The following is a 26793-nucleotide window of genomic DNA, read 5'->3' as shown; positions in this document are numbered from 1 at the left end:
TAGGAGCGAGAAAATCTCAGGGCCACCCTGTGTCCATTATAAAGTCAGGGCGGGCCTGGGTTTTTTAGGGAGCTTTGGTCTCAAAAAAAATTGGGGGGGGGGGGGTGGGGACTGGCTGGGTTGCCTAGCATGTTAGAGGCCCAGAGTTTGAAAAATTCCAGTTCCATCAAATAAAGAAGGAAAAGAAAAAAAGAAAAAAGAAATGCAAAGCAAAGCAAAAATATCACCTTTCTAAGTAGCCTATTTCCAATCTCCAAATAAAAGAAGAAAGTCAGCCAACTACATTTGAACCCAGAGTTCATTGCCATTTTATTTAACTCAAGTGAAAGAGATGTAACAGTTCTTCTATCATCAAACATTTCGAATGCCAAAGCAGAGAGAGCTTGTGTTTGGTGTGAACGTGGGACAACATCCACTACTCAGAGCTGTTAATGAACGTAATGTAATGACAACACCCACTACTCAGAGCTGTTAATGAACGTAACATAATGACAATGTCCGATACTCAGAGCTGTTAATGAATGTAATGTAATGATGGAAGGAGACAGCATGTCCGTATTTTTTCCTCCTTTTTAATGAATAATTTGATTCACAAACATAGTAAATTATGATTCTGAAAGTTTTGCATTTCAGAAATATTATTAGTTAAAGGGTGGGGAGAAGCTCAGGTGGTAAAGTGCTTGCCTTACCTCCCCAGGAACCTGAATTTCAGCCCCAGAACCCATCTAATGAAGGCAGATGAACTGATGGATGCTTGTAGCCCTAAGGCTGGGGAGCCAGAGACAAGAGCATCCCTGGGGCCTGTTGGCCAGCCAGTCTAGTCTACTCCGCGAGCTTCGAGCTTCGGGACAATGAAAAACCCTGTCTCAAAAAAACCAAGGTGGTCAGCTCCTGGAGAATGCCATCTGAGGGTGTATCTGCACACGTGTGCTCCTGTTCATACACAAATGCACACACACACATACATACATACACATGCACAAAAATATTAAGCAAATCTCTAGTTCATATTGGGAATCCCAAGGCTTATGGAAACCTGGTCAGCGTTATGATTTGAATATGAAACATCCCTCACAGGCCCATTAATTAAACACGTGGTCCCCTGATGATGGCTCTACTTGGTGAAAGCACTCTCACTGAGAGTGTACTTTGAGGGTCCTAGTCCTTCTATCCCTTCTTCGCTCTGTGCTTCCTGTCCACCATGACGTGAACAGCCTCTGCCACACAGTCCAAAAACACGGAGCTGAGTGACCGTGGATTGAATACCTTAAAACCAGGAGGCAAAGTAAGCAAATCCTTGCTCTGTTAAGTCGTCTTCATCAGTTAGTCTGTCACGGAGATGACAGAAACAAACTCAGCCAATAAGTCTACCTGTAGTACACAGAGGCAGAGGTGCAACAAAACAACGGAGCAGGTTTGCATCTATTTCCCCAAGCAATGTCAAAACAAGGACTGGTAATTTTCAAAACAGTGGGTGCAACAGTACAAATTCTTTTTCCCAGAATTGAAAACACTTACTTTGCCTTCAGTGTCTCCTCCTGAAAATTCCAGTGTGGATCTTCTACCAACTGTAATTCTCTTAACACCCTCCCAGGCTTGTAGGCTGCGTTGATTAGCATGCTAAGAACCTGTTGGGAAGAAACAACCTCAGTGAGCGGCAACTGTGTTCGTTCCTGTTGTAAACTACAGCACTGACACTGGAGGTGTTTGCCTTGCACCTCATTAAATGAAGGGCTGTGAGTAAGTCTGAGAACATTTCTGCAGGGTGATGTGGAGCTGACTCGCTATCTAGGGGCTAAAAAGGCTATAAAATCTAAGCTTCCTGGCTAGGAAAATGGGAAGTCCTGACTAGAGGGAGTGGCCAAAGCAATGTGCAAGGCTTCTTCAGTTCATCTTCCTCCAACAGGATGACTCTTCAGTAGGGTCCTAAGAGATTCATTCTATTTTTAAAGGAACCACAAAATGAAGACAACATGCTTGGTCTAACACTGCTGGAGAGACTGTAGATAGGCGTAAAGAAGGTAATGAATTATTTGAAATCCATCTATCAAATACTGGCTTAACTCATGGGCATTAATTTGACAGTGTTCTAAGATGTATTCTAAAAGGCAGGCTGGGTCATCTGACTCCATCTAATATCGCATTTCTTCAAACCACACAGTCATTCCCAAGTTTCAAGTCTAAGAAAATAATTATGTGGTCAGTGCCCACAGTAGAGTGCTCTGAAAGACCAGGCATTTCCATTCTAAGAGTGAAATAGCAGGATCTGGGAAATGAAGTGTTCTTAGTTTTCAGAGGTGTCTCTGGGGTACTCACCTTTCAGTAATCAAACCATGATTAATAAATCTTTTTGTGTTTGGGGGTTTTGTCACTGTTCTTTTGTTTTGTTTTTTGAGACAGGGCCTCCGGGCCTCCAGCTGGCCTGGAACTATGTAGACCAAGTTGGTCTCAATCTCACCGAGATTCCCCCTGGCTCTGCCTTCAGAGTTCTGGGATTAACGGTAGGTGCCACCACCCTTGGCCTTTGTTTGCTACTTTTTTTGTGGGTGTTTGGACAGTCTCGTGTAAGCAAGGCTGGTCTGAAACACCTGGTCCTCCTGCCTCTACCTCCCAAGTACTAGGATCGCAGGAGTGTGCTGCCACAGCCAGGGTTAGCTCTTAACATTCACAAGCTCTGCCACACTCCAAGCTGCTGTTACTCGGAATGTGAAGCTATAAAGCTGGGAAACAGAGTCAGGTTCCATGAAATGACCATCTGTGGAAGCTCCATGGGGTGCCAGGGACATAGACAGGAAGGAGAAGCACATGGTGCCTGCTCCTCAAGTCCAGAAAAGCTGTGAAGAGTTCCAACAGACTGATACTCTGTGTGCGGCAGCGAAATACAATTGAAAGAGGGAGAAAAGTTTTCCGAGATGGGCTCCTGCTCTGCCACTGTGTCTGTTTTGAGTGGAATTTAGTCAATATGGGTAGGAAGGAGATGGAAGCAGGCTTAGGGACATGTTGGCCTGGTGAATATACCTGATAGACTTCTGAAAACAGCTTTCTCATATTACAAAAGGGATTGGTCTTATAGTTTATATATGGAGGATGGGGAAGGTGCCTGAATTGATAAAGTACTTTCCACACAAATATAGGGACTCAAGTTCAAGACCCAGCACGTGCATAAAAAGTCAGGTGTGGTGGTATGCACCTATAATCCCAGCACTGGGGCGGCAAAGACAGGTAGGCCCCAGGACTTGCTTGCTAGGCAGTCTAGCCAAGGTTTAAAAGGAGACACTGTCTCAAAAAAAAAAAAAAAAAAAAAGTTTCAAATATTTATTGAAATGAGTTATTTCAAAGTGCCTTCCCCCCCCCCCATATATATATGAACCCATACACACGTGAATACACACAAATGGCCACTTATATGCAAAAAAAAAGAGAAAAAATTTACACTGTGTTATCAGTGGGTAACTGAGTTTGGCCTAGGTAACACCGTGCTACATTCCAAGAGCTCCGACTACCCACAACAAGAGGCGTGAGAAGAAGGATAAGCAAAGCAGCATGGGCAGTTTGGGCCCATTCATGTTTTCTATGTTAAACTAACCATCTGATCTCTCTGTTTACACGAGTACAATTTAAGAAACCAAGTTTAAGAATAAATCTAATTGGAACTGGCCACAGTAATGTATGACAATAAAATTTCAATGGTTTCTTTTTGTTGTGATGAGCTGAGAAAACCCAGAGCTACACTGTCATTTGCTGCATGTCGAAATGCATTTTGTGACTGAATTAGAACATGCCTTCCAGAGTTCAATTCAGCTTGGACACATACAGCAATTAAATCTGGAAAAAAAAATACCAATATTGGCTTTTTTCCCACATATTTTTTTTCCAATACCATCTCATTTGTCTTCAAATTCAACAAAGTCTCAATGAGATGTTGGAATTGTGATATACACAGTTTGCTGTCTCTGAGCTGCCTTAAGATCTTATGGTTGTTTCATATAAAGAAGTTAAGTAGACAGCTACTATCACTAGGCAAAGTTAGATTGAATGCCTTGCCTTGCATCCTATCAGAATACAACTCAACATGCTCTCCATCAGCGACCAGAGAGTAACATGTAGACTGTGCTCAGGTGAAGGGGTCATAGGTGTAAATCATTATACAGTATAACTCAATAAATGAGAGACAACTGGGCAGCTTAGGTTGGAAATTCACACAAAAAGCAATGGCTCCTTGTATGCCTTGGAATTCATTATGTAGGGAGCACACACTCATCAGCAAGTTCCTCCAGTGTTCATTCTGGCAGAGAAGCAATGACCATTCTGATTGGACATATCTAGGATCGAATCATAGTCCCATTCCTTAGATGCTACAAGTCTTTGGTCAAGATGCTTAACTGACTTTCTTCATTTGTACATGGGGCACTGCCATTTACCTGGACCATTCTCCCCCACAGTTGCCACCAAGCTCTGTGAGCCTGTAAGCCTGAGGCTGTTGAAAGCCCTCTTAACGGCTGTTCATCTTTCTTGCTATAGGTCGGATCTGGAAGGGTCTCAAAGGCTTGGTTGCCAGCACGAGATGGTACTGTGAGGTAGGGAAACCTTTAAGTCACTGGGGATATATATCCTTGAAGGGAGGGGTGTGGAACTGTAGCCCTGTCTTCTTTCTCTTTATCAATTCCAGGCCTTGAGGGGAGCAGCTTGGGTCCAGTATACACTCGCCACCCCAATGGGTTACCTCACCACGGACCCAAAAGCAACTGGACCAGTGAATTGTGACTGGAGCTCCTGCAACTCTGAGTCCAAATAGCATTTTCTTTAAATAAGTTGATGATCTCAGGGGTGTGACAGGAATGGAATACGGGGAACACACTCAGGATACCCTTATAGCCTGCCCTTCACTCCAAACGTCCCTTTATGTAGAGGCCTCCCATGAACATCTCAACAACTGCACTTTTCCCTCACCATGTGCAGCCCCCTCTCTGATCATACTAGTCATTTAGTATTGTTTATTAGTATATTTATGGTTTATATATTTGCTGTCCACCCCCACAGGAGTGTAAGTACCCAGAAATCAGGGATTTCGTGCCCTACAGTCTCAGTACCTAGGCAGTACTTAGTAAGTCTCTGACTGGCAGTAGCAGGTGTCCAATAGCTAGTTTTATTTTTTTTTCCAGTAAATTTCAATATGAAGCGAGAAATTAGCTCTATGAAATTGATGACTAATTCACTCCAAGAATTTATCTAATTACATACAATGTATGTGAATGGAAGTTCAAGAAAGAGATCATTTTTGCTATTGATTTTCATTGCAACAAAAATCCTACTCTATGGTATGAGAAAGGTCAATACATGTATTGTGTCTTCTGTATGGTTAAATAATAGAGAATGCTACAATAACAAACGGCACTTTAGTCATGCTTCTCAGAAAGACATTATCTGGCATTCTGCCAATGTCTGTATCACAAATCACGTGCACGCATCATTATTGATATGCACACCAGAGCTAAACAAAGTTTTGCTTCTGTCCATTATTACTGGGAAAACACATCACTGTGGAGACTCATAACTGACCTAAAGTGTTAAGAATCGGTGAGTGTCAAAAGCTCAGCCCTACATGGAACGTCTGTATCACCCCCTCCAAGGTGGAGGTAATACTGTAGAAAATGAGGAGGCAGAGGGTCTAAGAGCCAGAGATGGGGCAGAGGTCCTGGCATGCTGTCTTCTGGGAAGGACACAACCTTTATGCTCTTGAACGCTCAGCCACTGTGATCACTTGCACATGACCCACATGAGAGTTAGGTCCACCAACACTTGTTCATGGAGTGGGAGGTGCTCATGGGGCCCACCCCTTCCTAAGGATTTATAGGCAGTTGCTGGTTGCTGGGAGAGGAGAGGCACTTTCTTCAATGGTGCAGGCACTGGGAAGTTGCCCGTGCCCCATAAATATCCATCACTCCTCTTATAAGTAACTGGAGTTTGATTCATTTGTTATAGAACCAAAACACAACATGAAAGCAGAGGGTTCTAGTGAGAAGAAGAGGAGGATCGGTGGGAATGGGAGGGGGACAAGACAGGGTAATGGAGAGGGAATCTGATAAAAATATACAAAATACACATGAAAATGTTTTAATGGAACCCATTATTATATAACAAATATATGCTAAAATATTTTGCAAATGTTTAAAATTATTACAAGGCTACGATTCCTATGGCTTTAATGCTAACTTCTCTCTGCTGTACTGATAAACACAAAACTAAGTCACCCTCATGTCAGGAGCTCTACCAACTCCACATTAGGACTGCTATCTGGCTTCCCACATGATGGATGGATAAACAGATGCTAAATACATGGAGACAGATATAAACATATGATAAGGATAAGATAGATGACAAATAATAGGTAGATAGATAGAAAGAAGTGGATATAAGAATATGTTAGATGCATGACATGGTGGTAGATAATAGACAAATGGACTACAGTGAAGAAGAAGGGAGATGACAGGCAGAAGAAGATACATAAAATAAATGGATAATGATGAAGCTAGATCATGGTTGAATGGATGAAAAGATGAGTGGATGTATAAGCAAACTGACAGATGAGAAATAAGACAAATTACAGATAACAGACAGATGTAGATGATAAGAGAGAACCAGAAAGATTGGTCAACAGATATAGAAATTGCATACTAGAAAACAGATGATGATGATAGACAGACAGATAGAGATGACAGGTAAACAGATAGATGAGAGATGACAGATATAGATGGATGATAGCTAGATGATAGCTAGCTAGCTAGATGATGATAGATAGATGATAGATAGATAAATAGATAGATAGAAGATAGATAGATTAGATAGATAGATAGATGATAGATGATAGATAATGATAGATAGATGATAGATGGATAGATAATGATTGATAGATAGATGATGATAGATAGACAGATGATAGATAGATAGATAATGATAGATAGATGATAGATGGATAGATAGATGATAGATGGATAGATAGATAATGATAGATAGATGATAGATGGATAGATAATGATAGATAGATGATAGATGATACATAGAGAGGTAGGAAGGTAAGTGATGAGGTGGAGTATGTAGATAGGTGAATAGGTGAGATGGGACACTGAGGTAGGTATGTATCTTATTCTTTCCCCCAGGAACAGGATTCCAGCTTTGATGGATCAGATGTATGCTACCTAACATCAGTTCTCCTGCTTTCCTAGTCCACGCCCCGTCTCTTGAGTCATCATACTCAGTCTCTTGACCGTAGGCAAGCCTACAGGTCTCACCACTGCTTTAGCAACACCCACTCACTGGGGTGGAATGTTAAGCTATAAGGAACTGATGTACTCATGGACGCTCTTCACATCCAAAAGTTTCCTGCAGGTGTCTTTCTCCTAAACCTTTTTGTTAGCAGCAGAATGTAAAGGGGGAGAACACCAGATGTTATATTTTTACCTTCCAATAGACCTTTCACAGTGAGTCAGTTTTCCCTTCATAACATTTTTCTTCTCATTTCCAGAGCGCAGTTTGCAAAGAGCAGAGGTCAGGTCTCTAAAGAGCTGATATGACCTCACAGCAATGACCAGCTGAATACATCCAAAATGATGTAGAGTGAAAAGGGACTCTTGGAGACTCCTCACATGAAATGACAAGGTTATTTTAAACACAGGGGCTATACATTGGCAGATATTCTAAGCCAAATGCTTCTAAAAGAAAACACAAGATGCTCCCCAAACTCCACAAACCACCCTGGGGTTTTTCTCCTGGGAGTCTATCTCTACAACCTGTAAAATCTCTTTAAAGACAAAGGCTCTATTATTCTTCCACACTGGGTATTGTCAGAGTCATTTTTACAGAGCATCACACGACTAATCCCCTCCCATTTTCATCATGTATCTGTATCAGAAGGTGAAAGACATCCCCGAACAGTGACATGAGTCAGCAGACTAGACAGTCCACTCTTCTTTTGTCTATTGTGCCATTCTGGCTTGTTATCCCTTTAATATGAGTATACACACACACACACACACACACACACACAGACACACTGTATATAACACAAATGCAACAGATCTTGTGATTCATGAGATAACATGTACATTATGAAGCAAAGCTTTTCGAGTATCTTGATGCAATGCATTAGGAACACAATGGCACTGAGACTCATTGTCACAAGCTTCAATCTTCTAATAGTACTGTATAAATCCATGGTTTATCTACCTGTTGGGGATCTTGCTTGGCACGTGGAAGGAAACATGAGGTTGGTAGGATCTGGGGTAGAAATGGATGGTCCCAATTGAAAATGATTCGACTGGGCTACTGGTTTGATTTACGACAAGAAACGACACTTGTCGGTCTGTGACAAGTGTCACAATACATAAACTGGGTCCATGGCACCAATACAATGTCCTAGTACATGAAAGTCCATCATACGTCTTGACTTGGCCTTTCTACCAAAAGGTTCACACCTACTCCGAGATCTTCATTATGAGCTTGCTTTGAGATGTTGGGAGTTGAATGGACCATCTGCTGACTTTGGCTCCAGCTTATTTAAATCTATCCCCTCTCAATACCATCTCTGAAGTTAAGCTGAGTCATGGATGGCTCTCTAGGTCACTACAAACCCCACTCAAGTCTAACAGACAGAAAACAAGTCGATGCAAGCTTCAGCCATCACTTTCTAGAAGCTTCCCTCTCTAGAACACACAGCTCCTCTCTCTCCCCTAGAGCTCAGAACCCGACTCCTCAGCTTGCTTTTAACCTTTCCAAAACCCAGCTCTGCAGCCACTCACAGACATTATCTACTTCCAGCAGATCAGCACAGAGAAAACAACTCTCATTTTACATTTTCTGAAGATACAAAAGTGTTTAAATTTCCAATATCTCCGATGGCCCGGAAAAGCAACGTACTTTGTCTCTGCTTCAATTACCTCGTTCTCCTTAAGCAAAATGAAATTCAAAGCCATTCAGGGGTCCTGGCGCTGAAGGAGGAGCATTAGCATAAATATTGGTTTGGTGGGACTTACATTTTTCTTGCACTCACAGAACTGAAGCACTTTCCTTTTTACTTATTTTTTCTTTCTTCTTCCTGCATGCATTTTTAAACATCAGCAAAAAATGACTTTTGTCATCAGAAAACTGCTCACAGGCTGGGCTTTTAAATTTGGTGGCTTGCATCTATCAGAGAAGTGATCAGAGGTAACTACTTTTGACTTAAAAAAAAATTAGTAGCATAAAAGAGTTAGCCTCTAAAGGGAAACTGAGGCCAAGGTCATGCTGTTGGTTAACACAGCTGGTGGATAATGGAGGATCTCGTGTTAGTGACCAGAACTGGCATGTGAACCCAGCCTGCAGGCAGCTTCAGAGAAGCGCATTCATTCACTGTATCTTTGTCGAGTTCTGTGTCTCTGACCTGTCAATCAAAACCAGACACCAACGTGAGCAGACAACTAATGTCACTTTAGCCACAGTCCAATCATTGCCGAGAGCTGTGGTGGACCAAAGGGAGGCAATTTTTGTGTGGGGTTTTATATCATAATGAGACAGAAATTCTTAGGCCTGGTGTGTCTTAGTTTCATTTAGGATCATGTTTCCTATCTGCAGGGATCTATATTCTGAGCCAATTTACACAGTCAGGCTTAACCAGTGGTCCTACCACATAAGCAATATTTGGAGCAGGCTGCCCTGCCCTGCAACCATTTCTCTTCAGTTACAAATGTAGCATCTAGAAAATCTATTTGCTGCTCAGGATGGGCAGGGTACAATCTGGTTTCCAGACCTAGTGTCAAACCATTTTAAGGTGAGGTATTTCCAAAATACGTCAGGGCTGGCGCTGTAGGCGCAGTTGGTAGAGTGCTTGCCTAGCATGCAGGAAGTCCCAGGTTCAATAAACTGGGCATGGTGGTGCAGGGCTGTACTCCCACCACTTGGGAGTTGAGGCGGAGGATGAGAAGTTCAAAGTCATTTTCAGCTACAGAGAGAGTTTGAAGCCAGGCTGAGCTACATGAGACTCTGTCTCAAAACAAAACAATCAAGTAAGCAAGCAAGCCAACAAGCGTAGCTTCGATCTGCAGCAAGTGACGAGGCCAAGCCCCAAGCCAGGCTGCACAAGATCCTCAGTATAGCACTGGGCACTTTCTGTCTGTCCTTGATAGTCCTTAGACCTAAAGTTTTATTTTTTAAATGTTACTTATTTTTACTTTATGTGTATGAGTGTATTGCCTGTATGTGTGCAGGGGCACCTGTGTCTTGCAGTGCCCGTGGAGGACTGAAGAGGGTGTTGGATCTCTTGGAACTGGTGTTATGGGTGGTTGTCAGCTGCCATGTAGGTGCTGGGATTCGAACCCGGGTCCTCTGAAAGAACAACCAGTGCTCTTAACCACTGAGCCATCTCTCCAGTCCCAAAACCTAAAGTTTTACCAGCATCATTTCTGCTTTTCTTTCCCTTCATTCCGTAGATGCTCTAGACTTATATACATCTTCCCTCTCTCTGAAGCAGGTGACTGTCTCGCTTCTCTAGCACCGGCATGAAATCCCCATGCTAGCTCATAGCTGTGTGCCATCAGTGCCAGCCCCAATCACGGCACCAGGGATGTGCTTGGTCACATTCCCTGTACCTGCTTATCCTTCCCATTTAGCAAGAAGTTCATCAGGGCTGTGTTCATCTCAAAACAGCCAGTAAGTTAAATGCTCCTGAATAAATCACCACAATGGCTACATCCATCTTCACAGGGTTCTTCTGCCCTACGACCCCTTACATTCCTATTTAGATTATTTTTCTAAATATATAAAACTTTTTGACTGTTGATACCACCAAACACCAGAAAAAGCAAACATCCTATGACTACTTCAGAGGTCTTTCTCCTGTCTCGCTTTAGACCACCTCTATGTTTATTATTTTCATCAAACAGAATGTGAAACTCAAAAAGAAACTAGAGAGGGTTGGGTTTTATCTGATGGTTCAGAAAGTGCCTGGCTCCTAGGAGCCACCTGAAAAGCAACTGTTCAATGGAGAAATGGATTGTTTAGTCACCAAATTAAAACAACAACAACAACAACAACAACAAAAACACCAAAATTCGTCATGTTATAGCAAAAAGGAAGTTATACTGGTGTCCTCTTTCTTAAACGAGAGCACTGATGTGTGTGGGCAAAGAGCAGACAGATCTTCATGAGGAGTCCAGTACAATGCAGAGAAAGACCTGCAGCATTCATCTACGTCCTTGGGATGATCCTCTATTGCAGGTCACTCCCAAGACAGGATGATGAGCACCCTGGGCTTTGCCCGGACAGAGCCACAGCACAAACCTTGCAAAGGTATGGAGAGCCCAGGCAGACATTTAGCATTACCACCTAAGTCCAGGTAGCAGCCACTGTGGAGGGAGAGAATAGCAATGCCACCCAGGCTGGGGATGTAGCTTGGTAGGATGTGCCTTGTATGCATGAAGCCTTGGATTAAAAACTGGGTGTAATGGGACACACTTAAAATCCCAGCATGTGGGAGGTGGAGAGAAGGAGGGAATCAGGAGTTCAAGGTCATCCCTTGGCTACATAATGAGTTCTAGGCCAGACCCTGTCTCCAAAAGAAAAAACAAAAACAAAAGAGAACGAAAAGAAAAGAAAAGGAGAAGAGAGAGATAAGATTTCACTTAACCTGGCTCGGGCGAGATCCTTCTCATGAAACGCTGTCCCACCTCATGAGGTCCTTTTTACCTTATCAGGTTGGCCTCTTCTGTGAGAAACTTTGACTACTCAGCCCCAAGTCCCCACTCCACATGCAATTCATCATTCCCCTGTGTTCCCACAGCACCCGCTTTAAATCTAGCACAGCATATTCCCTGAATTCATAGGAAAAAGCACATCACAGGTAGGGACCTCACTCTTCCATCTTTGACTCTCTAGCATTCCACCCCCAGATACTGGAGGTGCCTTGGTGAGTGTGAATTAAACTGAATTGACTCGAGGATCTTAGTACCTCCTTTAGAAACTGCATCCAGTGTAAAGATCCTGTTAAAAGAAGCCAACTGGGAGCATTCAGGTGCCTTACCTCTTTAAGCACCAGCACACACTTGCCAGGCCCCACCGACTGAGGTAGCTCTGCAATCCTCCCTTTGTTCAGGTACGGGCCCGAGAAACAGCGGTGGTTAATGAACAGCTGCGGACAGCAGTATTTCCCATTGACAGTCCCTGCTGGGAAGGAGCAACACAGAGGAGGGTTGGCACAGCTACGGTCATGACTTCTGGGACCTACAGGATGTGTGCTGGATCCACCTGAAGGAGAGCTTGAGTCAGACACATGAAGAATCTGGAGGATAAACGGGACACTGACAGGCCGCCACGTCCTCAAGAGCCAGTGCGGTTGGACTCTAATTAAGAAGCATGACTGAGTTCCAAACAAAACAAATCGTTTAGTTTTCTCCTCTGGAGAAGGGTGCACTGTGTCCTAACATCAGGACATTGTACATCCATAAAAGTATCTTAAGAAAATTTGCTTATTTTTTCTACCATATAAACATAATATTTTGTGTAGGTTATAAGGTACTTAAGACACAGAAATTTTAGACAATACAGCAATGACAAACCAGGCCTTACGGCACAGCTGAAGGACACGGCGTCACACAGCGAAGCTTCTCTGCACATGTCATCCCCTAGTAGCTCCTGTCCCTGCCCTCCATCGCTCTGAATCCGACATTTATCATCCTTGTCTAAGTTCATAAACTTTCCGACTCAACTCATGTATGTGTGCCACAAGTGGTGTATATTTGGAATCTTTAAAAAGATTTTTGTAAATACTTTTCTCCATATTTTGTTTATCTACTTAAGTTTTGTAGCTCCCCCAGGATGGTGAAAGTACAGAAAATTCATCAAAAATGCTAAAACATTCAGTTTTCACTTCTGTGTACGACTCCATCTGTTACATGGATATACCACAATTTAGCCATCCTTTCTTCGTATATATATTTTATTGAGTTTTTGTGCATCCCATATAATAGATCTTAATCAAATTTAGACCCCCCCATTGGTGCACCCCCTGCTGTCCCCCCACTGCTTTTCATGCATTCTGCCATATAGTCATTATTTCTTTTATACTTAGTTTTTGTTACTGTTTTTCAGAGTTGCCAGCAACAATTTCTTGATGTTTATAAATATAGATGAAGTCTCACTTGTGGCTAAGCGATCTACTCTGTGATGCACTCACCCGGCTTCTCCCCACAACATGCTACACAAACAGACAGGCTAAGCAGACAGGACTGCAGAAATGCTGTTACTCATTTGCAATGGTAATTTAACAATCTGTAAATGTGTGTTTCTTAAACCTTAAGAAGCAGCAGGTAGAGCACAGAAATTGTGTTCTGGATACATGTGCAAAAGAGTAAACTTACTATTATAGACTATGAAAAGGTAGTTGACATGGTTTCCTATAAAACATTCTGAAGTTTGAGTTCTATACAACAATCGAAATAATTAACTTCAAATGCACTTCCTCATAATTTTTTAGTATTTCACAGACCTTCAGATTTAAAAAAAGTTAGTTTAGCCTACTCATAAAAGTGGTCTCTTTATAACAAAGATAACTTCAACTAATGAGATGTTTTCACAGCACATAGATTCAAATCCTGGAGTTCAAAGCAGATTTCATTTTGGCAGAGAACACAGGATTTTTAATCATGCATCATTTAACTGGCAGTCAAACGGCAGCTCACAACTGACTCTTTCTTAAAGATTATGAGAAGATGCAAGTCTTTACTCATTAAAAAATACTCACAATCAGCTATTCAAACTCAGAAGGTTTTAATGAGCAAATCAAAAGCTAGGGGGACTTTAGTAGTGATCATCAGAGTAAAAATGCAAGTGGACAAGCCAGGGATAAGTAGCACACACTTGCAGTCCCAGTACTGGCCAGGCTGAGGCAGGAGGACTATGAGTTCAAGGTCAGCCTGGGTTACGTGGCAAAGCTAGGTCTCAAAACAGTCAAGCAGAACCATGATAAATGTCAAAAAGGAATGCCCAATTACACGTTCAATGCTTTCCTTTTCTCCACAGTGGTCCAGGATACATCGTGCTCATGTGGTCTGTGATGGTCAAATGGCAAATGGACCTTTTTCCTGAAGATTAGGAGACTTATCTAGGGCTCATGGTCAAGCTCCAGTAAAGAAATACAGATGCATTAGTTTCTTCTACCCCTAGTTCCTCTAATGCCAGTAAAGCTTCCTTATACAACAGAGGGCAATGCAGACAGAAGGCCATAACTGGTTGGCCAAGTCTTAAAAGGATAAGAGACTGCAGAGCGTGTGTCCCCGGATAGGACTTCTATATTGAACCTCACCCACCCACAGCTCAGGGACCATTGTGGAAGAAGGGATGGAAAGATTGTAAGAGCCAGGGCTGGTTCATGAACACAGGGAAGCAGAGGCTTTCAAGCCACTGGAAGCTTGTACATGTGAATTTGTGGCAACGGTGGCATCGAGCACAGGACCCGTGCCAAAGGGCTGGTTCATGAACACAGGGAAGCAGAGGCTTTCAAGCCACTGGAAGCTGCACATGTGAATTTGTGGCAATGGTGGCATCGAGCACAGGACCCGTGCCAGCTCAATGAAACATGGGCCCAGAGGGGAGGAGAGAAATGGCAGGCTGGCCCTAGACCAAGAACTATTAGCGACTGATTGCTACTGGGTGAGAGAGGGTATGCCTTACGTATGATCTCTAGATGGGCTGACTAGACTCCGGTGGATAAGTGTACACTGAAGGGCATCAGGGTACAAATGCTTGACTGGATAGGATTTAACAAATATGGCAGAATACATGAGGCCCAGTGGGGGGATGGGGGGCATAGTTGAGGGAGGGGTTCTAAATTTGATTAAAAACTATTTGATGAAATTACAAAAATTCAATAAATTGTTTTAAATGAGTACAGAGACTTTAGTAATTTAAAAACATATGCATCTGTGACTCAATATTAATAGAAGGAAGTAGCCTCAACATGGAGATGTGCTCATAGACAATAAGCATGTCTCCAGTCACGATGACAGACTGGAAAGTAAAGTGTCCTTCATGAGGCCTATTTACCTGCAGTGTCCAGATGAGGGAATAAGCAAAGGTCATGAGATATTTTCTCAGCAGGCACTGTGGGTGGCAACCTGTGGAGGGCAAAAACAAACTATTAAAAGACACAAAGGAGAAGAAAAGAGTATATTCCAAAGTCTTTTAGCATTTAAAACTACTATGCCAGGGACTCAAGATCAAGTTATTATGAGTCAGGCTGCATGTACAGGAGCGGCACCAGTCAACTAAACAAAGAGGTCGCTTTAGAAAAGTGGTTTTCAAATCCTTTGGATGACCCTGAAAAGCCTAGGGCACAACTGCCCCCGAGTGGCCAGCCCTGATCAACGACTTCCTTCTGGTTTGCTGTCTGGCTTGTCTCTTGCTATAGAATTGCAACAATGTCTTCAGTTATATTTTAGCTTTAACTTACATTTAATTAACGCTAGACTTTTCCATTGTAATTGTCTAATTGAAAACAACTTTCAGCTAACTTTGGAATTCTTTACTCTGTGCTTCTGTGGATCACAGCTATACTAAAAGGTTTAGTCAATTATTTCTTGAGACAAAAACAAACCTATAAACTGATTTTCTTCCTCCCTCCCTCTCTCCCTCCCTCCCTCTCTCCCTCCCTCCCTCTCTTCCTTCTTTCCTTCCTTCCTTCTTTCCTTTTGAGAGCTGGAACTCGGTATGGAAGCCAGATGGGCCTCAAACTCACAGAGATCGGCCTGTATCTGCCACCAGAGTGCTGGGATCATAGATGTGAGCCACCACACCTACAAAATGCTGATTCTTAATGTGTAATGCTGGCTTGTTTTGGTATAGTTCAGTTTAAAAGTCCATGAATAGTCTTAGGGAGAAAAAGGAATGCTTAGGCTCACAGGGGTGGCACAAGCTTCCTGTATAAAAACCATACAGTTTTTGAAAAAGCCACCTTAATTCAAAGTAAACTGTCACAGGGGATCTTAGAGTGGTCCTCTCCAGAAGTGGTCATCCGAGTGTGGTCCCCTCAGCCAATAACACTGGCATCGACCGGTAATTTGTAAGAAATACAGAGTCTCAGCTCACATCCTACATATCCTGAATCAGAAACCCTGAGTGTGGGGCCCAGCGAATCCGTGTTCCAATAAGCTCCCTACATGATTAGCAATGTGTTGAGAGAGAGAACCATTGATCTACCAACTGCAAATTCACACCCAATCATCAGCCTAATATTACTCTATCTACTTCATGTTAGGTAGATAAACTGAAGCCAGGTCACAAACGTGATCCACAGCATTTGGTAATGAGCACACAAAAAATACCCACAACATTGTTATCCTTGTTCAAATACCGATACAGGCATTTGAGTTCTTCGATTTATATTTAAGCCTGGATACATAAAAATGCTGTTTCCAGTTAACTTTCTATCCATGTATTATTATTTACTTAAGAAAACACAGTCACTTCAGATGGAAAGCACATGTGGGTGTATTTTAAATATTTTACAATGTAGGAAGGGCTCTCCAGCAGTTCTACCTTTCCAAACACACTCTGAATGCGTGTACAATATTTTACCCTAATACCCTCTTTCCTCAAAAAAAACTCAACCTGTATCCACAACATAATTGAAAACCTACAATCTTTTCCACATGGACTCAAACTTAATATAAATAAAATCCAAAAGGTATTATATTTAAGCAAGGATGCTAAAATACAAAGAACTAAACCAAGTTCTTAAGTTCACCCAGTTGGGAAGTAGGGGAGTTGGGGTGACACACGAGTCTTTAGGGTTCAGGCATTCAGGGTCAGGAGAGACTGGCCATCTATAAACTATATTCATTGCACAGGGCTACTGAGACTCACTAACACCAATGGTCGTTTTCATCAGTATGAGATAAAAAGTGAGGACTGACAACGGGGACTGTAAACTGCTTTGAGAGCAGGCTCTGTATTTTGCATGTAATAAGTGCACAGTAAGTAACAGTCATCACCACCACTGGTGCACTGCTTAAAAGTTCATGCTCCATAAAAATACCCATGCTTCCTGTTGTCCACAAAGACCCTTTATAGTTAATCATGCATTTAGGAGGAAAAGAAATAAAAAGTAACATACTGTTTTTCTGGCTGCACAACCGCAATCTTTCTCTTCTTTTGTGCTGTAAACACAAAAGAAAATGGCACTGTTAGTGATGGTAACTTGCTTTTCATGGCTTAGTGCAAAATTACTTATTTTCTTTTTTAAAATCTGTTTCTATTTTATGTGTATGAGTGTTTTGCTCGCATGTAAGTGCATCCGTGTTGTGCAATGCCCATGGAGGCCTAGAACTGGACTTCTACACAATTGCAAGAGCAACCAGTGCTCTTAACTGCTGAGCCATGTCTCCAGCCCCTATTTATTTTCTTAATAGTACATAAATAATAGGTAATAAGTTTAGATAGAAGGACAGGTCTCGTGGTATAGACTGGCCTCAAACCCAATATATAGTTGAGAATGAGTCTGAACTTTTGATCCTCCTGTCTTTACATCCCAAGTGCTGGGAATTCAGGAGCCCTCCACAACACCCAGTTTATGCAGTGCTAAGAATTGAACTCAGACCTCATGCATGCTAGAAAAACACTCTACCAACTGAGCAATAGCCCCATCCTCTCATTATGTTTCAAGTGGAGAAGGGCTATTTTGATCAATCTTTTAATCCTCTATGTAATGAAGATGGTTTTCAGGGCAAAGTTCTTTTTATTTATTTATTTATTTATTTATTTATTTATTTATTTTTTAATTAAAGTGAGCCCTTGTACTTGCTTTAAAACTAAAACGTTATTGCAGTCAAACCACAATTTTACACTAATTTCTCCTAGCATGAAACAGATAAGGGTTTACCAGACATGTGATGTTAATAAAACTTGGCACATGTAATCTTATCACTGCACCATTTTATTTTAAAGGGTGCTTTTGATAAGAAAGATAAAGGGCAAATACATTGTGCCTCACAGAAATGCATGTTGGGATAAACTGTTGCAAGGATGACTATCTGGAGTGGTGATTTTCCCACAGAGATTGTGATAAGGCAAAGAATACTGCCCACATAATATACCTTCAAATTAGCCTCACTAAAAAGAAAACACTGAATTACAGGAAGAGGAGGTGGCGCCTACAGCTGTATCTGGTCAGATACTGAAACAAACCAGGAAATAATGGTCTAGGAGATAAGAACACTTTCAGTTAATATTTTTTTAAAGATTAATTTCACTTTTAATTATGAGTCTGTGTGTGGATATGTGAAAACGTGAACTCAGGTGCCCACAGAGTCCAGAAGAGGGCATCAGATCCCCTGGAGCTGGAGTTACAGGCAATTGTGAGCCATTCTACTTGGGTGCTAGGAACTGATATCTGGTGGCCTGGAGGAGCAATACATGCTTTTAAATGCTGAGCCATTGCTCCAGCCCTTAGTTAATACTTCTAATTGACAACTGTCATCTTGACGAACATAGAACACAGATTTTGGCATTTATTAATCTTGACTCAAATAATTCATTTTTTCTATTTACTGAAGAGTGCCCCCTGCCCCCTTCCCCTTTTATGGCTGCACTGGAAAGTCCTTAAAGCACAATGTGTAGTTAAGAAATAAAGGCAAGAATCAATGTTAAATTGCACAATTCCTATGCAATCTCAAACCAGACAAAATCTCAGCATAGACAAGGGGAACTGGGGGTGAACCTGAACCTCAGCCAATGGCTGTGAGAGGGGGAGACTCAGTCTCTTTCAAGAATGTGACTTTTTAAAATATTTTATTATTGTTATTTTATGTGTATGAGTGTATTGCCTACATGCATATAGGTGTACCCATATCATGCAATGCCCACGGAAGTCAGAAGAGGTTGTCGGGTCTCTTGGAACTGGAATTACAGACAGTTGTTAGTCACCATGTGGGTGCTGGGAACCAAAATGAGGTCCTGTACAAGAGCAGTCAGTGCTCTTAACCGCTGAGCCATTTCTCCAACCCCAAGGATGTGACTTTTGGTAGGTAAACTAGGCTCCAATGGATGGACCCACGCTGATGGATATTTGGGGCCACAAATTTGACTATATAGGTTATATATATAATATAATATAACCCATATATTATATGTATTATTATATTATACAAGTCTAATTATATATGATATATTATATTATATAAGTCTAATATATATTATATTATTATATTTATTATATAATTGGGAGGGAAACAGTAAGGGGAGGTGAGGATCAGGAAGAGGATCTAGATATGATCAAAATATATGACAATTGCAAAACTTCAAAAAAATTATTTTTTAAAAAGATTTGGGGCTGAAGAGATGAGATAACTCAGTGGTTAAGAGCAGGTACTGTTCTTGCAGAAGATCTAAGTTTGGTCCCCAGCACCCACATGAGGGGGCGCTTACAGCCACCTACAACACAAGCTCCAATGCCTTCTTCTGGACTCCCCAGGCATGTGCACTCATACGTGCACATAATCACACACAGACATACATATACACACATAATGAAAAGATAAAAGAAATCTAAAAGTAAAAAGAAAAGCTGCAGGAGTCAATCAGAGAAAACTTAATTTTCACCCATATTCTTGACTTTATCTGCCATTGAGTTTTAATCCTCACCACACAAAGTATAAACTTTCTTGTGTGTCAGGATGAAAAAGAAATGTTTAACAGCTTGTCTTAGTCTGGTTCTCAGGGTGAGGAAGTCTGGATGTGCAGTATTTTGATAAGGAGCTGAGTACAATAGGTTTGATAGTGAAATGCAAAATAAAGATAGAACATTACAGCGCTCACATCAACTTTACTGCAGCACTACTCACAGTAACTAAGTTATGGAACAAAATCAGGTGCTTAAAGACAGAGGAACAGATAAAGAAAATGGGGTGTGTGACCGAATGAACATTTTCCTGCCATAAAGAAAAATAAAGTTACGGTTTTCTGCAGAAAATGGATCTAACTGGAAATAATCATATTGAGGGAATTAAGATTGTCACAGAAAGGCAACTATTACTTGTTTTTCCTCATTTGTGGTTCTGAGATTTTACATGGTTCCATAAAATCATGTGTGCACAGACACATTGGAAGTAGAAGGAAACTATGTAGGGAACAAAGGAGACAAGGGGGAGAAGGAGAAAGGGAAGGCTGGGACGTGCAGGGGGAGGTGCAGCATGGACTACAGACCTGTGTGAAAATTGGAATAAGAACCACTTTGGAGAGAAACAACGCATGCAAAGGCTTGACTTGGCTCCAAACAGGCCAGGGGCTCTAAATCAAGCTATTGCTCTTGTGACTACATTCAACTAAATTTATTATAGAAAAAATTTACACTGTAACCAACATGTGACTTTGTTCCAGATCTGAAGGCACTTGTAGCTTCCCTAGTCCATGAGAAGAAGACCCAAGGTATGAGGCCCTATCTAAGGGACAGAAAGGACATGGGGATTGCGCCTTCACTCTATGATAGACCCAGGGAAAAGACCTATCACATGTCAAAATATTTCCAAAACCTCGAGTGTAAAATAATCATTATAAACTTGGAAACTCTTCCCATCCATGACTCGAGACGAGGCAGCACTTTTACAAAATATTTATTTATTTTTATTTTATGTGTACAAGTGTTTTGCCTACATATATGTCTGTGCATCATGTGTGTGCAGTGCTAGTGGAAACCAGAAGAGGGCATCAGATCCCATGAAACTGAAGTTACAGCCTGTTGTAAGTCACCATGTGGATCAGAATCTGGGTCCTCTGCGAGTGTACTTAACTGCTGAGCCATCTCTTCAGGCCCATGAGGCAGCTTCTTAATCTCTTCAGCCTACATGGCCAACAGTCAAGGCATAAGGAGAATGTTCTAGGCCACTCCCAGTGAACACTAAGGAGGGAGACCCTTCAGAATCTCGGGGATCAGAGATGTGATAGAGCTTTGTTTATAGCCATGACCCGAGAAGGTCCCTAAGTGAAGTGCAGAACAGGGTCTTAGAAAGAAGAATTTGCTGGTAGGCCAATTCCACAGGAAAAATACTAGAAACAGCATCTCTCTTTTCAAAAGAGTTTCTTTTAGCTTTGTGTATGAATGTGTGTGTGTGTGTGTATGTGTGTGTGTGTGTGTGTCTGAATGTCTGTGTGTGTGTGTGTATGAATGTCTGTGTGTGTGTGTCTGAATGTCTGTGTGTGTGTGTATGAATGTCTGTGTGTGTGTGTGTCTGAATGTCTCTCTGTGTGTGTGTATGAATGTCTGTGTGTGTGTGTGTTACAGCCTGTGTGTGTGTGTGTCCATGTGTGTGAGGTATGTGCATGACACTGAGAGTATGTGGAAGTCAGAGGACAACCTCGGAGGTCAGTGAATGCCTTTTACTTTGCTTGAGACATGGTCCTTGGTTGTTCACTGCTGTGTACACCAGGCTGGCTGGCCTGCAAGCTCCTAGTTGTTGGTTCTCCTGTCTCTCCTGCCCATCCTGCTGTGAATGCACTGTGGTTACAAACATGTGCCACCACATTTGACATTACATGAGATTTGAAGATCCAAACTCAGGTTCTCAAGCTTGAGTGCTTTACCCACTGAGCCTAAAATGCCCAGTCTAAAATAGCTCTTGAACAAAAATGTGAAATCCTTATCTTTAAGGATTCATATAACTTAATAATATCTTTGATACACATTATGGTGAAATAGATGAAAACATGCATTGTGTCTGCAGATTTTTTAAAATTTATATGTATAAATTTAAAGTGCTTTGCCTGCTTGTGTGTAAGTGCACCATGTCTGCTTTGCCCACAGAGGCCAGAAGAGGCATCAGATCTCCTGGACCTGGAGTTGCAGATGGTTGTCAGTCATCATGTGGGTGCTGGGAACCAAACCCAGGTACTCTGCAGGAGCAGCGAGTACTCTTAACCTCTGAGCCATCTCACTAGCACCACAGCCTGAAGATTTTCAAGCAATACAAATTGAGAAGGATCCATGATAACATGTTAAAATTATTTCTGAATGTGCTCTAGCTTAGCTGCTTAACATGAGGTAGACAGATAAATGCCATAGCCATGTTTAAGCCTGATTTTCAGTTCTTGTATCAATGGTTTTTACCTTTTGTATATATCATTCATGTAGGCAGCTTATGGAATCCAAGATTGCTGGGACCCCATTCCCAAGATTTCAGTATATCTGAAATGAGGTCTAAGAAACTGCTAGCTTTAGGTAAATTAGTAAAATTGATTGTATTTGATATTATGGGGATAAAAAAAGATGTGAAGTTAATATACTTGTTAAATTCAGTTGAAATTTTATTGATTAGCTACTGTTAAGAGTTGGGGCTAAGGAAATTACTGGGATCAAGAATCATTCCTTTATTTTACACTTCGGAGAGTGTGGTATGGTGTATATGTGTGGTGTACATGCACGTGTGTGTGGTGCCTGGGTCTGTAGATGTTACATACATGTGAGGGCCGGAAGAGGATGTTGGGTGTCTTCTTCTATCTCTCTACCTTATTTCTTTATGACAAGGTCTCTGGCTGAACCTGAAGTTTTCTGGTTTGACTACACTGGCTGGCTCGCAGGCTCCTGGTGTCCCTCTATCTCAGCCCCCAATGCTGGGGTTATAGGTATGCACAGTCATTTGTGGCTTTTTACATGAGTATTGCGGAGTTCAGTTTTGGGGTTTTTTTTTTTTCTTTGTTCTAGTATTTTTGAGACAGGGTCTCCCCATAGCCTTGGCTGGTCTGGAGCTTGCTATGTAAACCAGGCTGGCCTTGAACTCACAGAGATCTGCCTGCCTCTGCCTCCCAAGGGCTGGGATTAAAGGCCTGTGCCGCCACACCCGGCTGTGGGAAGTTCAGTTTTTATGCTTGTACAGGAAGCACTCTTGGCTACAGAGTCATCTCCCCAGCCTCAAGTATGATTTCTTTAGAAGAAACAGCATGGGAATTAGTTTTTCCTAAGAAATTATAACAGAAAAATATGATGCCTGACTGAAACTTTTCCAATCAAAACATCCAATAAAGATATCCAAAGTCATTTTCCCCCTGTGTCTCTTTGTAGCCGTCAAGTGGCTCCTTACTGTCACCTATGGAATGCATCCAAATGTTCGACAGGTGTCAACACTTAGGGAATAAGTGAGAATAATGATGATGATAACAGTAACAACATAGGTGGCCCATGGGACATCTAAACCCTTTACATTTGCAATAACTTATTCAAAATGACCAATATTATATACACTATGTTCATCATCTAGCTCTACTGGGAAACACTTACAGGCTGCTTTGTGTGGTGTGGTCAAAGGGTAAGAATTCGCCTCACACCAGCCCACGGGAAAGATATCCATGGATTCCACATCAACAATGACATCGGGAACCGGAGTCTGTAGACCTGCAAGGGGTAAAGCCAAAGTGATGGGCACCAAAAAGAAACACAGCGGAGCATTCCTAGACTGAGAAGTGCATTCCCGCAGATATACCGAAACGATTATAATAGCATGGAACATGACCTTCAGGTCTGCAGTGTTCAGATGGACACTAATATGAGTGCTTAACAGTGAACATTTGAGGCAGCGCAAATAAAATGGGAGTTTGGAAGAAGACAGAGACGATGGAGAGGAAAGAAGAATGTGAGGACAAATTGGATCAAAGCCAGATATACTGGCAGAAGGACCAGGTGTCCCCTTTCCTAAGAGTATCTGTGAAATTAAGTACATATGGTAGAGCTTATATGTCGTCATGACAGAATTCGTTCCACCCTAAACAAAGAGTGATGGTCAGTTAAATAAATACAATTACAGCTCAAAGAAGCTACTACAGGGAGTCCACTGATTAGGAGCAGAGTGGAGACACATAAGGTAATTGCCTGAGGGGTTAACTGGAGTGGCTCATTTCTGTGAATGTGTGTGTTTCACGTTTGTGTATGTGCATGTGCATGCACATGTGTGCGCCTACATGTGGAGCCAAGGGGTCAACCTCTGGTGCCATTCCTTAGGTGCCCACCTTATTTTTTGAGATAGAGTCTCTGGCCCTGAGCTTCCCAAATAGGCTAACTAAGCTGCTGGTTGATGATCCTCAGGGATCCAGCTGTCCCTTCCTCCTCAGTTCTGGGATTAGAAGCGGGCACCATTTTTTGGGGGGGTAGGTTCTGAGGATCAAACTCTGGTGCTCGTGCTGCATGCCAAGTCCTTTACTAACTGAATCACCTTCCCAGCCCAGTACCTGCTCACTTTCAGCTCAATTTGTGGTCTGCAGATAACAGCCACATTACACAAAAGACATTTTGGTAGGAATATCTTTTTTTTTTTCAGATCTGCCTAACCATCATCACATTGTGTTCCCTAATTAGAGCTGTGCCCTGTTACAAAGCAACATCACAGGTGGGAAATTCTGGAAAAGCCCAGAAATCTATAGTATCAAGGCTTCTTGGCTATGGAGATGACAAACTTGGAACCCAGCCCACGAGTTACCAGAAGAAAACTCTAAAGCAAAGTCAATAGTTCTCAAGAAAAATACCACTTTGAGGGACGAACTCTCAACCCAAGAATCCAAAGATAAGAGGTCCACTAATAGATAGTGACTCTCTGAATCTAGTTTACTTTGGTGTCTTTGCTGATATTTAAGATGAAAACACCACTGTAGCCACCCCCCATCAATCACTCATACCATCACATAACATCTGATTTTAAATCAAATTCTCCCCCTAACCCCCAAGCTCCCCATAACTTCAGGAAGTTAAATATTCACAACCAAACACAAAATAGTCCTAACTCCAGTATTAGCTCCATGGCCCACAGCCCTTCCTTCTCATCCTTAAGAACATATTTTGAAAACTGAGTATATTCTTAACAAGGGAAAGCCCTTAATTTAGTGCTAAGCAACATACTGATGGATATAAAATATCCTGGAGTGCCGGGGAGGTGACTCCGTCATTAAAGTGCTAGCTTTGTAAGCATGAGGATCTGAGTTGTTCTCTAGAACGCTCATAATCCCTGCGCCAAGGAGACAGAGACAGGCAGATCCTTGAGGTTTGCTGGTCAGCCAGCCTAGACCATTTGGTGAGTTCCAGGCCAGTGAGAAACCCTGTGTGAAGAAACAAGGTGTTTAGAGGCTGAGGAACAATAATCGAGGTGTCCTCTGGCCTCCACATTCACACGCACCCATGTGCACTTAAACATACACACATATGTATACACACATTAAAAACAGAAAGGGCCCCAAGTACTCAACAGCCGACACGTCAACACATATTGTCAGCATTTGTGACTTTGAATTTGTTATTAGGTCTCAAATCAATCATTGAAGACAATCAATTCCCACTTTTCATGTTTCTCTGATTCAAAGGATAGAAAAGAAAAAGGAACGGAAGGAGGTCCACAGGATTTTCTTTTTGAACAAAGATAAATGAATGGGAATAATTTAGGCCTAATGTTATATGAATCAATTGATATTTGACATAATTACCAGAGGAATCATCAGATAAACAAGAAATAGTAGATTCCAGAGCTAGCAAAGTGGATAAGTGGATAGGGTGCTTGCTGCCAAGCATGATGACCTGAGTTCGATCCCCAGCTTCCACATGGTAGAAAGAGAGAACTCACTCCCCCAGTTGTCCTCTGACCTCCACACATGCTACATGACATGTGCACATGTGCACACACACAATAAATGTAATAATAAAAAACTTCTCACAGCATCTTCTGATGGAAGTGTCTCCCCATGAAGAAGTGCTCAGACTCCCAGAGGAAATCAGGATGCTTACCATACCACAAAGTCAGTTTCTTTACTTTGGGGTCATAAAAACAGCATTCATTTCTTAGCTTCTCAACCATTTTTTTTTCAACAAGTTAAATTCACCTACCAGAAACATCTGTATTTCCAGATCTATGTTTAGCCACAAATAAGATTTCAAGGTCATTAAAAGCAGTACTTCAAAAGAAGCATAAAGTGAACTTGATGGCTCAAAGTTCCACCCTAAATGCTCTGCTAGTTCAAACATTGCATCATATTAATGCCTTAGCATATACACTTCTGTACAGCGTATCCATTAATATGTCAGTAGGCCTGCCTTTGCCATGCTTTAAAATTCTCCGATCATGCTTCCCAACCAATTAAACAAATACATATGAACTAAGAGGTAAGTGTCAGCCACTATTTTTCCTCAAGAAAGTTGTAGGCCTATCTTTCTCCCACCCTATCTGGCCTATGAAGGCATCTTTTAAATGAGACAGGAGAGACTGGGTTACTGGGGCTGGTGTGGTCACTCAGTGCTTAGGAACTCTTGCTGTAGATAGATCTCTGCGAGCTCACAGTGGCCTGTTCGACATAGTGCCTTCTGGGCCAGCTCAGGCTACCAGAAGACCCTGTCTCCAAAAAAGGAAAAAACAAATAAACAAAAACAAAAATAAAAACAAACCACACTGAAAGTATGCTGATCTATGTTCAAATTCTCCACATCTTCATAAAAAGCTAAACATGGCTGTGTGTAACTCCAGCATTGAGTGGGGTTAGAAACAGGCAGATCCCAAGAGCTCACTGGCCAGTCAGCCTAGTCAGAAGGGCAACTTCAGAAAGTAAAAGACCCTGCCTGAGGTAAACAGCAACAGAGGAGGAAACTGGACTCCTGCTTTGGTGTAATCACGGGTGCAGGGCACAGATGAACGAAAAGCAAGTTGGACTACACGGCTATACCACACACTGATATACCACACCACAAACAAAAAGGAAGATAGAGGGAAGAAAGGAAGAAAAGGTGGGAAGGGGAGGGAGGGAGGGGGAGGGGGG

At 41.9% G+C, this 26793-nt stretch overlaps 1 protein-coding gene across 3 annotated transcripts in view; it reads right to left on the bottom strand.

Moving 5' to 3' along the window:
• The window catches only part of Sfmbt2 (Scm like with four mbt domains 2), a 229799-nt gene that overhangs the window by 24287 nt on the left and 178719 nt on the right, over nt 1–26793 (bottom strand). For 2 of the 3 annotated variants that reach the window (XM_017796107.2, XM_029559692.1), the window contains exons 12-16: nt 23288–23401; nt 17138–17180; nt 15070–15140; nt 12050–12192; nt 1519–1628 (exon numbers count right to left, since the gene is read on the bottom strand). In XM_017796107.2, coding sequence (XP_017651596.1) covers nt 1519–1628; nt 12050–12192; nt 15070–15140; nt 17138–17180; nt 23288–23401 — 481 coding nt within the window. The remainder of the gene's footprint in view (nt 1–1518; nt 1629–12049; nt 12193–15069; nt 15141–17137; nt 17181–23287; nt 23402–26793) is intronic. The other variant, XM_029559693.1, reaches the window with a different exon arrangement.

The sequence above is a fragment of the Nannospalax galili genome, unplaced genomic scaffold (genome assembly GCF_000622305.1).
Source record: "Nannospalax galili isolate Female #2095 unplaced genomic scaffold, S.galili_v1.0 scaffold209, whole genome shotgun sequence".
NCBI lineage: Eukaryota > Metazoa > Chordata > Mammalia > Rodentia > Spalacidae > Nannospalax > Nannospalax galili.
This window is presented reverse-complemented; position numbering and strand designations above follow the sequence as displayed.